Source organism: Aphelocoma coerulescens, chromosome 1 (genome assembly GCF_041296385.1).
Source record: "Aphelocoma coerulescens isolate FSJ_1873_10779 chromosome 1, UR_Acoe_1.0, whole genome shotgun sequence".
NCBI lineage: Eukaryota > Metazoa > Chordata > Aves > Passeriformes > Corvidae > Aphelocoma > Aphelocoma coerulescens.
Window position 1 is genome coordinate 34319461 of NC_091013.1, and position 12826 is coordinate 34332286.

At 39.9% G+C, this 12826-nt stretch overlaps 1 protein-coding gene across 4 annotated transcripts in view; it reads left to right on the forward strand.

The window, feature by feature from the left end:
- The window catches only part of LOC138106318 (cohesin subunit SA-2-like), a 65126-nt gene that overhangs the window by 38529 nt on the left and 13771 nt on the right, over positions 1-12826 (forward strand). For all 4 annotated transcript variants that reach the window (XM_069006745.1, XM_069006754.1, XM_069006763.1 and 1 more), the window contains 11 exons: positions 1802-1910; positions 2750-2867; positions 3753-3856; positions 4296-4388; positions 4474-4563; positions 5555-5758; positions 7315-7391; positions 8382-8469; positions 9500-9577; positions 11296-11388; positions 12073-12241. In XM_069006745.1, the coding sequence (XP_068862846.1) occupies positions 1802-1910; positions 2750-2867; positions 3753-3856; positions 4296-4388; positions 4474-4563; positions 5555-5758; positions 7315-7391; positions 8382-8469; positions 9500-9577; positions 11296-11388; positions 12073-12241 (1223 nt within the window). The remainder of the gene's footprint in view (positions 1-1801; positions 1911-2749; positions 2868-3752; positions 3857-4295; positions 4389-4473; positions 4564-5554; positions 5759-7314; positions 7392-8381; positions 8470-9499; positions 9578-11295; positions 11389-12072; positions 12242-12826) is intronic.

The window sequence follows — 12826 nt, forward strand, 5'->3', positions numbered from 1 at the left end:
TGCTGTCTGGGGGTAATTGCATATTTTCCTGCACAGCCTGAAAACAATAGGCATGAGAAAAGTTGGAAGACTAACACAGAGGATATGAAACTACTGACTGATGCACAAGTGCCATGCTATGTTGAGAACAGGCTCTCTTTCGTTCTACTTTCTTGTCCTATTGCTTTGCTTCTTACAAGCTAATCTGTCACCTGGTATCTGCTGGATTTTCATAGTTTGGTGATTAATCATAAAAATGGCCTCCTCTTCTCCCTTTGGAAGTTGCCTTATACATTGTAAAGGCTTTAAATAACGGGAGATGCAGCAGATTAGAAAGCCCTCCCAGTTTCCTGTCAGGTTAAACAGGGTTTATCTTCCCCAGGAGTAACTCTTAAAAACTCTTATAGCAATGGTTGCCTGAAGTTGAATGGAGTTGTCATGCTAAAAAGGGAAGAGGCAAATATTCTTTCTCTACTGAGAAAGAAATAATCTTGACTTACAAAAAGGAATGAAAATAAAAGTATTTAGGCAAGGATTTTGTGGGGGCAGATTCAGAAGTAATGATTGTGTTTGCACACATACAGAATCTCCTCCTAGTTGTCTTTTCCTGTCTAACTGAAATGTTGGCATTCTGGAATTTGTGGAGCCAAGTCCAACAGAAAGACAAATGAAGAGAAACTTCTGTTTTGATGAGTCTGCTATCACATCTGCTAGACTTAGTGTTTTGTGTTGGTCCTAATACGCACTCATAAAGTAGATGTTTTTCCTCTCAGAGCTCTGCTGCTTTTTGCTATCAAAGTGATTGCCCTGGTAACTTTACTTTTTCTACCCAGCTTGCCAGTGCACTGTGGACACCTTGATGCTGTAAATCTCATCCCTGTTCTTGTTTGCCCAGTGCTTCTCTCCAGCACTTCTACCAGTAGAGAATGTTCATTCTCGTGTGATAAGACATGTTAGTGACACCCTCCTTTCCCTAGTCATACTGCTAAGTTTTAGTATAAATGCTTATGCTTTCCATCCCTGCTGCCCCTTCTTCTTGGTTTGCACAAAATCTCCTCTATGTCTGCATGTTTTAACTTAGGTTACTTAGCTGGCATAAATTATAGCAGCAGAAGCACTTCTTGAATGCACAAGCTGACATTTTTGCTGACATTTAGTAGTGTGGTCCAGCTCTTAAATCCAAGCTGTTTGGGCATGATATTAGTCTGTGGGGATGGCCTTCCTGTATTTATCTTGGGAGTAGTACTCTTTGTGGGCAGTAGTCACAGTCATTTTGGATAAGGGGGCAAATGGAAATGGAAGTGTCATAATGTGCTTCATACTTCAGACAGAAGAGGAAGAGCAGCTTTTCCACTGTATTTGTGACGTTAATTGCCTCTTACAATTACAAGATACTGTGCTTTCCTTAAGAAGCTGCAGTTCCAAGATGTACTGTGATGTGAACAGTGGCTGTGTCGTAATATCTCTGTTGTGTTAAGGTTTAAATTTGGCCTAGAGCAAGCCCCTTTTCAAGCATGAGCAAATGCTGACCTCATTCTGTGATCAGTTCTGTGGAATCTGCATCCATTACCCAGAAAGCTGGGAGGGTACCTGTGAAACCATCAGAAATAGTCTCTGCATCCACAGGGACAGCATATCTCTCATAATGCAGAGCAATCTAATCTTTTTTCCTTTCATCTGCTGAAAAAGTCGAATGAGATTTGGGGTAAATAAGTAGACACTGAAGAGAAATACAGTCCTTGTGATCTTGACAGAATTACTGTTTCATTGGTAAATGAGGAGAATGTGGCAGAACTGGACTGACTTCCTTTTCTGTTGGCAGGCTGCTTAGTCATGAGGGAGATAAAGAAGTTCAGCCCAAAGGAGGAGGAAAGTTTGGGGCGAGTACTGACCAATTGAAAAGATTAATACACTTTTTCCTGGAGAGTGAGGTGAGGAGAATAGCCCCTCTAGTAAGCCTCTTAAATCCAGTGCTGCATGTTAAATCAATTATTTTCTTTCTTTTGAAAGCAATTTCTGTTGTTTGCTCTGAAATGTTTGGTGTTTGAAATGTTTCTACTCTCTAGGTTAAGTTTTTAATGAATCCATTTCTGTTCTGTTGTAGTAAAACTAATTTGCAAGTGTGCTAATGCAGAGAATCAGTGCTGAGGCAGTTTCTGGAAGTAAGCTGAAAGTCTAATGCCACCAAGTGAGGTTTTTTTGGAATGCGTCCATGTCTTTCTGCCGGCAGGTGTGGGTTGCTGTACCATGGCTCCATGCTGACCCAAACCTGTAGTTTTATTGAGAGTTTTATCAGCTTAAGTGCTGATAAACATTTTGTGCTTAGCTTTTGCAGTGGTGCAGACCTCTATCTGGCCAAGGTGTCTCAGGCACAGCAGTTTTGAATCTTTCTGCAAAGAATTGGATAGACTTGTTTCTAGTCCTGTGACTGGATTTTTTGCTGTTCCAGACAGCAATATAAAGCAATACAGAAGCTAGTTTCAGAGATTATTTGAATTAAATTTAAATTAAAATTTGTATTAAAAAAAGAGAAAATAAAATATTTTTTGCCTGCTTTTCCTCCTTTTTCACCCCACTCTCCTGCTTTGTATCAGATTGAAGACATGGTGTTTAAGTTGATTGGCCTCTAACTAAATATGTTGGACTACTGCATGTGAATATATGTGTGAATGGCAGAGCTTTGTCATTGGACAAAGGGAGAGGAACTTACAAAGCTGTATTTCTTTTAGTGATGTGCTTGCTTCTATAAGCTTGTGTTTTTAATCCCTAGCTACACAAACATGTTGCATACCTAATAGACAGCTTGTGGGATTGGGCAGGCAAATTCCTGAAAGACTGGGAGTGCATGACCACTCTTCTACTAAAAAATGCTGAAGAAGATGGAGAAGGTGGGTAAGCAAAGAACTTAGTTTTGTCTGAATGAGTCTCCCCTTAGTATTTTTTGAACCTTGCCTTAGCTAGTTTGGGATTATTTCATATTGCAATACCACTTGGTCCCAAATTGTGGTCCCCAAGTGTCACAAAGCAGATGCAACTCAATGCACTGCTAATGTAATATTTATATCAACATACATGTTTTATTCAGTATTCTGTATTTCTGTAATGTTAGTTCAGAGACTTTGCAAGAATACTTGTATAATTAAGCTGTAATGCTTATGTAGTGTTCACTTTCTTTGTTTCTTGAAAACTTAAAAATCTAAGAGTTTTAATAGGTTGAAATGCAGTTATTGTCAGGCTTTTGTTCCTGCCTCAAAAGAAAATGAGTAATGTATTGAGTTCAATGACATCTAACACTAGAGGATTTTTGTGGTAGAATTATTTTGAAGTGAACTTAAATAAATCTTTAAAGTCCCTTCCAACCCAAACCATTATATGATTCTATGAATAGTTGCTGTAGTAGAGCTGGAGTTGGTTGTGTGATTAAAATCAATTTGTAGACCCAGTGAGTTAGAACATTTTGCTACTCAAAGAAGAAGGTTTGTCCTAAATGAGACACTAGTCAGTAGGAGACCTCATTAAAACTGCCTGTGTTTTTGTGAGCCCAACTGCCCAAAGAAGTTTAGCCATTAAGGGATTAATGGTACTCAGTAAATGTAGAAAATAACTTTCTTCAAACGAAGTCAAACACTCTCCAGCTGTTTATGTAGCAACACTGCTTCTCCCTTTCTTTACTGTCCTTCCACAGTTGCTCAGGTAAATGAGTAGGCTTTACATCAGTTGTTGATGCATTTTCACTTTTCTTTTGTGTGATGCTGAGAGTGTTTTACTTCCAGCACTGAGCGATGCCCAGGAAAGTGCTCTCATCGAAATCATCCTCGCAACAGTCAGAGAAGCAGCTGAAGGTCATCCTCCAGTGGGCAGAGGTGCAGCCAAAAAAGTCAGTGCATCTTAGTCTTATTTATTGTCCTGTCATCACATTATCTTTGCCTTATGTACTTTGCCAGAATAGCTTGTTCCTAGTTTGCAGGTGTATCTTAGGAAATAAAATAGCTTTTTTTTCTGAAATGTTGCAGTGTCTTTTCACCACTAGATCTTATTAGAAGTGGATGTTGAAGGAGATGAGCTTTAGAGAAGAGCCACTTGAAGCATGTTATTGACAAATGATGAGCATTTTATCCATGACATATAGCTGTTCAGCAAATTGTATCTAATTTAAGGTTAACAAAAAAAAAGCATCTGGTTTTCTTCATTGAAAAGTATCTCTATCTTAGCTTGATATGCTTGAGACAATGCAATGGGAGTTAAGCTTGGATTACATGTAAAATTCCACTCATCTCAGAGATTTTTGTAATTGAAACCAAATGCTTTATCTGCAGATTTTGTCAGTGAAAGAGAAGAAAATACAATTGGAAGATTGTACCAAAATTACTGAACACTTTATTATGGTGCTTCCTCAGCTCTTGGCAAAGGTAACTAACAGCTGCTCTGTGAGTGCATGTTAAATATTTCATTAAAATTCCTGCAATGTACTCATATCCTGTTTTTTCTCTGCAGTATTCAACAGATGCACAAAAAGTGGCAAATCTTCTGCAGATTCCTCAGTATTATGATTTAGATGTTTACAGTACAGGACATCTAGAGAAGGTGAATAGAAATTGGGGTAATTGGTTCATGTGGAATGTACTAAGTTTTTGTGACAATGCAGGGAGTTTAATGGGATTTGGAACAAGTGGGAAATTGTTGAAATACAATGAAATGGTCTCATACCTTAAGGAAAGTGGTCTTATTCAGGCTTTACTTTTTGATTTGGAGCTGCAAAGAAAAGCCGTAGTGCTTGTCAGTTCTGATATGCTGTGTCTGGCTTTGGTGGGTAACTATTTGTGGTTTTGTCTGGTAGACCCAGCCCTGGATTTTTTCATTCCTGGCTGGAGGGAGGGTGGGTTATACCATGTGTCTAAGTTGGTGTCTCCCAGGAGTTTACTACAGAAAAGGTTTCATTCTCTGTGAAGGCTGACTCCCAGCTGCTGGGGAATGACAGTAACTGAAAGATAAGAATGGAGATAGTATATCTGCTGATGGGAAAGGGATGGTCAGAAACGGATAGATGAAATCCTCGAAATAGCTTAATATATTCTTAAGCAGGGATGTTTACAGGGAGCTAGTGTTAGACACACACTCTGAGGTAAATTCCAGCCCAAAACTTGAACTGGAAGAGAGCGAGTCAGCAGAATGGGACAAGTTACCTCTCCCAGTAAGAGCGAAGACCCAGTCGCTGATGTGGTCCAAAACATTCTCCATTCTCCACTGCTGAGGGAGACAGCTTCCATTGTTTGGAGACACACCTATCCTGTGGGAAGGCATCTTATATTCCCTGTGTAGTGCTAAACATGTATTGCTAAAGTAGAACTTAAAGCAGTTGCTTCATTCTTTAGGAAGATCCAGAGACATAATGAAAAAGCTATAAACACAGAAAAAAAAAGTTGTGTCCTCTAATCCTACCCCTCTCCTCCTCAGACTGGTTTTTGTTTCATCTTGTTTATATGACCTATAAGGATATATGGGCCTAGTAAAATGATTTAAAGCATAAGAGGATTTTTGTACAATTTACCTATAATACCCCTTTTATCACCTGCAGCATTTGGATGCTTTGCTGAGAGAGATTAAAGACATTGTGGCCAAACACTCCGACATGTCTGTCCTCGAGGCTTCTTCCAGGACTTATTATATCCTCTGCAGTGAAGAAATTGCCATCTATAGCCAGGTGGATTGTGCTCGAACTCAAATGATAGATGAATTAATGGATCAGCTTAACCAGCTACTAGATTGCTTCTGGCAAAAGGTGAGTGTGACTCATTGAGGGGTAAGCAGACTGTTTCCCTAGGAAAAAAAAAAGAAGACAAAATTAAGAGGGATATGGAACTATTCTTTGCCTGCTGTTTCATCTTGAAGGAGGCAGAACTCTAAAAGATGGGTTTGCACCTCTGAGAAGAATGGTTCTTCACATTTTAATGAAACAGGTGTATTTTGGCAGTATATTTTGGCAGGAAAAGAGTGGGGAAAATAATAAACAAGGTAGTCCACACCACCAAGAAGGCATTGTATGTCTTCTGGGAGGGTTTTACTGGAAGCTGATGTTGTAAAATGTGTTAAGCCAAAAGGTCCCCTAACCTGAGATTAGAATTATTTTGTTGTTCTGTGTCAGTGTGGGAGAATGTGTACTTGTGAGGAACAAAGTCCTATACCAGATATTCTGGACCTAAGCTCTGTAGTTGCTTTGTAGTTACTCCAGTACTGGGCCAAAGATACTATGTGCAAGATCAGCTAGTAAGTGCTGTTGATCTGTAGGTGATGAGGCTCTTCCCAAAAAGGTGCAGTTCTGTAGTTCTCCATATTTGACTGTGCACAGGATGCCCTTTGTGCTGTCACTTTGGATGTAGGGAAAAAAAATAGCAAACAGCAGTCTGTAATGCAGATTGTATAGCTTTGAGGGTCTTTGAAATAATGACTTTCCCCTTGAAAGAGGACTGCAGTCTCCCTCAGAGCTTTTCATTAGGTCTAAAAAGCAGAAACAGCTGGTGGGGATATGAATAGCTTGCTGGCTGAGCTGAATAACAGAAGCCTGCAGCTGATCTGATCAACTGTGCCGTCAGGAACAGGTGTCATGCCATGGTATGAGAGTTAACACTGGCAGGTTTATATTGGACACAGGGATATTGCAAAATGTGTCAAGCCAAAAAATCCCCTAACCTCAGATTGGATTAATTTTATTGGTCTTAAATAGAGATCTATGTCAATGTGGGAGAATGTGTACTTATGAGAAACAAGATAAGTGCAAGACCAGGGATTCTTCGACTCCTCCGTAGTGTGATCTATATCTAAATAAAGAGATTTTCCTCCTGGAACTCCTCCCTTCTAATTCCTGGTTGTATATTTCGTCCCCCAGAATCACATAGTATACTTGTGGAAACTACAGCAGTTGCATCTATGGGAAAGTATTTAATATATTTTTAGCTGTCTTTGAATGTGATCTGGCAGCTGGAAGCAAGGAAGGTCAGCACCATGTGAGCACTTAGCTTTCCAGAGATCCTTAACAACTGTGTGAAGGACCATGTTAGACTAATTGCTACATTTTACTCTGTGTTAGCAATACTGCAGTCTAAGAAGGCTGCCACTGGTTTGTTAATGACAGGGATTACACAAAATTTCTCTGCAGTTGTATTGTTTTCTTTTTACTGTAGAGTAAGACATGAGTTAAGACGTGGTTAAAAGTGAGGGTGCTGGGGAGGGCTGGAGGAGAGTGATCCAGGCTTGTGGGTTGGTTGGGAAGAGAACACAGTAGTTGCCTTGGCCCACACTGGCTAATTCCTTTCTCTTTCCCAAACTTCCGTGATTTAGGAAGGAGGATTTTGTACGGATGCAGGAGAAATATCCCGGATGCATTCTACTTTGAGAAGAATAGCAGCTTTTCATAAGTGAGATGTTTATTTACAAAATTTATGTTCCCATATACTTAAAGTGTCAACCTTACACATGGAAAGTGAGACTTGCTTGTTGGGTTTAATGGGGTTTTCACAAGAGAATGAAAGTGATACCTATGAGGGATGCTGCAAGGTTTAGTTTGTTCTTAATAGAACTGTACGCTTGGATATGGAATTATTTTTGGACTCATTACTGAGCATCAGCCCTAATGGCTGAGAAGTGTATGCTACAGAATTGAGATGTCAGAGTGGACACAGAGATCCCCTCCGTGGTGCCTCTGTCCTAGCTGGATGTTTTTCCACAGCCTTACTGACAACACTGGTGGTCAGTCTGAAGAGGGTGTAGTGAATGCAATCATTCTTTGCAGCAGATGTAGTCTGCTTTTACTTTTAGTTTATCTGATCTTCTTTTGTTAAAAGATGATTTCTCAAAACCTTGATTCTCCAGAGACTGGTAAATTGTCATGCAAGATAGTACAGAGGTTAGGGGAATTGGGCCTTCTTCTCAATGTACTTTTACCTGTCACGTGTTACAGTGGGGATTATTGCAACACGTGCCCAACAGGCAAGTGCACTGGGGCTACTTTGGTTTTGCAAAGAGAAGTCTAATGTTGAATTAAGAATTCTCAAGACTATTAGTAACAGTCATATAGAGTGAGCTGAGGAAATTGTTCCTTAGACCTTTTTGGGCACTTACAGAGTATGTGTAAAGTATAGCAAAAGATGCAGAACTCAAGCTTCTTTTTCCTCTCCTCATAACACTGCAATTTTGTGGTAGGAATGCAGACTGTAAAGCTGTGGTCTAAAGGTTGCATTGTTAGATGATGAAAACTTACTTTTTCCCCCTTATAATTAATATTTAGTTGTTTAATATTATTGCTGTACATCATATGAAGGCAAAAATAGGATACATTTAACCTGTTTGATCAGGTGAGTCTTGATTTCTTGCTTAGTGTATCGTTATTATTTCTTTTTCACCTGCAGTGCCCATGATCTCACCAAGTGGAATCTGTATGACAAGACTTTAAGGTTCCTGGTGTTTGAAACGGAACATGGCAGTTTGCCTGTTCTGGTGAGTAGTTAATATTTAACATTGAAAGATGTTTTTCTTGATGAAAGCACAAAGAAATGTGAAGTATTAAGTAATCTTATATATCAATGTCCTATGAGACAGGAAGATACTGTGTCCATTTCTCAATCTGGGAAACTGAGGCTGTCTTTGGTATAACGTTATTGGAATCTGTAAATTTATGCCTTTATATTAATTAATTTTGGAGATTTTTCAGAACTGTGGTAATCATCTGACATCTGGATTGATCCTTTGTCTTGTTCAGTATTTCCAGTGACTGCACAGTCTCACTTTCAGTACATATGAAATTGTTGGGACTGTGAGGACCCCCTTTTAGATTGCATGTAGCCATAAATTGGAATACTTTGGACCTGTTGCTTACATGTTGACTCTTGTTGCAGTGATTTATAATTACCAGTTGTCTCAACTGCAGCCTTTTGGTTTTCTGGTTGCCTCAACTCAAACATTGTTTGTGCCAAGATGGAGTTGTGTATTCTAGGATTGCAAGGTGAAATACTTTAGCAATTATGAATGTTAACCAGTCCCTGTTTGCAGGAGAGAATTTGGGTTTTTTTTGGGAACGGGTGAAATTTAGTTGAGTAGAGAGAGCCTGCAGCTGGTGGGTAGAGGTGGATCCCTTTAGATGGAGCATTGGAGCACCAAGGTTTGGCTTCTGCTCTGAACTGGCCTCTGGAGGAGTCTGCCTTTCATCAAAGGCTGCAAAGAAATCCCGAGGAGCTAAGCTAAAGTGAGCCTCTGGGAGCACACTTTTTGGTTTGTGGGTTGCTTTCCCTTGATCTCATCAAGATGTCAGAGAAGTTCTGCAGAAGCAGCACCTTAGTAGGTAAGTATCTCAGGGGGCAATGCTTGCTTGTATGTAAACCTATTAAATTTATTTTAAAGATATGAATACAGCTGGGAAATGTTCATGCAAGCAGCATGCAGAATGTCAGACTATAATGCTTTGCTTAGTCCTAAACTTTTTGCTGCTGAGCCTTTCATGTAAATAAAGGACATGTGTTTTTATTTGCAGATTATCCTGCCAGCTCTCCAGTGCACATATTTTTCTCTCCTATGGCAACTAGCTGCCGTTTCGGAAAATTCTCCCAAGGTTGGCCATTGATGTAATTTTGAAAACTGGAGTTGTGCTTACAGAAGCTGATTTTCCTGTTCTGAGATTTTTTGAAAAAACAAGCTTATAAGAAGATAGTTTGTCGGTTTTCTTGAGGAAACAAAATTGAATTGAGGCATTTTCTCTCTCTCGTCTCCTCTTTTTTTGTTTTTTTTCTTTTAAAGTGTATGTGCTTTTCCAGTCTGCGGGAACAATGGTTCACCGCTATTTTTACTGCAGAACATGTGCATCGAATTCCTGGGGCTTGATGGAGATAAGGAACTTGTCTCACTGCCAAAGAGTTTGTTGTTTTCTTGTTTTAAGCTACAAAGAATATTCAATGAAAACTCCAGGACATTCTGTAGCTTTGTTTGTCTTTTTGTTCTCTTGATTTACCTACATATTTCTGTCAGAAAGGTCGAGGAAAGTGGAAAATTTTCTTATTGGTCGATTATTACTTTTGTAATTTATAAAGTACCAAGCTCTAGCAGGTGTTTCAGAAGAAAGTCTAGTTTAAGACACCAGAGGGGAAAACTCCTTTATGTTTTGTTTCACGTGTGAAAAATACTTGTGGGGCTCCTCTTCATGGTAATTTCTGACTCCACTGAGTGCTGCTGTTTCTGTCATTCTGTCCCCTTCACTGGTGCTCCTGTGCATACAGGACAGGGCGCTGACACGGACATTTGTGTGAGAAATGCTAGCTGGGAGGTTACCCATTTGGCCACTGATTCACTGTCTATTCCCGTCCCATTCCATTCCTGTGTGGATGTCCACATCTCTCACTGCTCTAATGTGTTCTGCTTTTCACTCCAGACACGGTTAGCTCGACTGGTAATGGGGCAGCACATTTTTTAATTTGGCCTTTCATATGGGAGCAGATTTTGATTGGAAGCAGATGTGACGGCCCACTCTGCAGGGCCAAATTTGGATGTTGGCAGATAGAGAAGTTCCAAGAGCAAAAAAAAAAATATTTCCTGGACAGCAGCTCTGTTATTTCCCTCTTGCTCTTCCCTAGCAGTGTTAAAGCAATGTATTGCCCCTCACCTGGTTGTCCTCAGCATATCCTGGGATGGATCCCCTTTCTTATAAATGCAGAGTTGCATAGCATGAAATCTGGCTCTTGTAAGGGCATTCCTCTTACACTGACTGCTCAGAGCTCAGTGCACTGCAGCTGGGACCTGGTGGGGGATCAGAAAGTCTTTTGTGTGGCTGTGAGCAAACCAAATAGTCTCCCATGCTGGATTCATCTTAACAAAGAGTGGTGTCTTAAGTTTATGAGTGCCAAAGTTAAACTCCCTTCCCTCTGTAGTCATTAGGGGAAGAAGGGAGAAAACCAACTCCAGAAGGCAATGCACATTGAACATTAGGTGGGATGGAGCAGAGGTTTTTATGACTCTACTTCCATTGTTATCACTGCTTCATACAGATAAGATTAAGTGAATAGGAGAATACATGCTGCCCTCCCTACAGATGGAGAAACAAAGAGTTTGTGACTTGCTGAATTCCACTGGTCTCAGCAACTGTGACAGATGCAGTTGTTCATAGCTAGTAAGCTGTTCTGTGAAATGCCAGCTTCTTTCATCATGTCATCAGCTGTGCTATCTTAAATGAATAATATGAGTGGAAGAAAGATGCAACTGTTGTTTGTTCTGTAATTCTCTGTTGAATCATAGTCTCTAACATATTGGTCCTTTCATTTTTCCTAAATGCGTTTTTAGGAGACTCTTTTTCCACTAAGAAGGGAGCTGAGACGTTTCAGTCAGATTTGTACATGCTTCCTCCAGCATAAGGAAAAAGATGTAAGAGAAAAGGTTCGTGTTTCTCTATCACTTAACAAGCATTTGTGCTCAGACCTCCTTTTAAATGCTTGCCTTTTTTTTCATACTGGTGTTTCCTTCTATTAAATTTTTTCTATGTTTTTGTCTCTTAGCAAAGAAATAACACATAAAAACCCCAGTCTTCAACTATTTATTTAAAATAAAAATTAAAGTTATGTTAGTTAAAATGCTACAAGTTAGTGCTTCAGTCAAGCATAGATTTGTGTCTGAATGAGTCCATCTGCAGAATCAAAGCCTGAATCTGAATGAAAATCACTGTGTTTTCTGATTAGACCTATCAGTGTACTGGTTGCTATCATTGCTTCATTAATGTCTTGCTATGAATATTACTTAAAAAAATGGAGAAATTGTGCAGTGGTTCATGTGTTAAAAGAGGGATATTTCAATGTAATAGAGCTCTTCTTCTTGCCCACGGAACTTTGAAAATCTTTAGGTGGTATTCATACATGATACTTGTATACACTGCGTCCTAGTGTACAAGTTTTTTAAGGATGTAGCTGGGGCATTTCACCACAGCTGAGGCAAAGAGAAATCTTTAGTTTGCAAGGAAGAAGTGGGATGGAAACTTGATTGTGATTGATGGAAATGCAGAGTGGAATTGGCAGGAAAAGTAACATGGTCTCTAAATCCTACTTTGGCTTTGTTTGCTTGATACAGGCCTTCATGATACTCTGTGACTGGTTGCTGATTTTGAGTCACCTGGATTCAAATAATAATCAAGAAGCAGTTGGGCTTCTAGGTTATCTTCCTAACACACCACTTCAGGAAAAACTGCTTTCATTTATCCGGGAACATGTTTTCATGGATGAAGAAGATGAAAAAAAAGGTTAGACATCTTCATCACTGGAGAAACAATCCACCAGTTTTGCTATCATTTGTCATCTGCAGTGAATGTCTTAGGAAAAAGGGCTGGTCTTGCTTTTGTTGTTGTTGTTTTGTGAGCTGCTTTGGTTTTTTTCTGGCTGGGCTCTTTTACAAACAAAAAAATCTGTAATTCTTTGATCTGTACTGACTAACCACAGAATACAAATGCCAATTTACTTGTAGGATGAAGAGGGCTGAACTAAAGCAGGGCTGAGTGAGTGAAAGTGTTTGGTAGACTGACTTTCATGGTCCAAATGATGGTGTTAGAGGAAGGCCTTGCAGTATTGCAGTGTGGCTCTGTCAGTGCATGGACCCTTCTAAGCCATCAGAGTAAAGGACCAGTGGATTTCGATTTTGGGGCTGTGGGGCAGGTTTCACAGAATTATGGACTGGTTTGGGTTGGAAAGGACCTTAATGATCATCTAATTCCAAACCCCCCTGCCATGGAGAGGGACACCTCCCACTAGACCAGGTTGCTCAAAACCCCATCCAGCCTGGCCTTGAGCATGGAATGGGGCATCCACAGCTTATCTGGGCCACCTGTTTC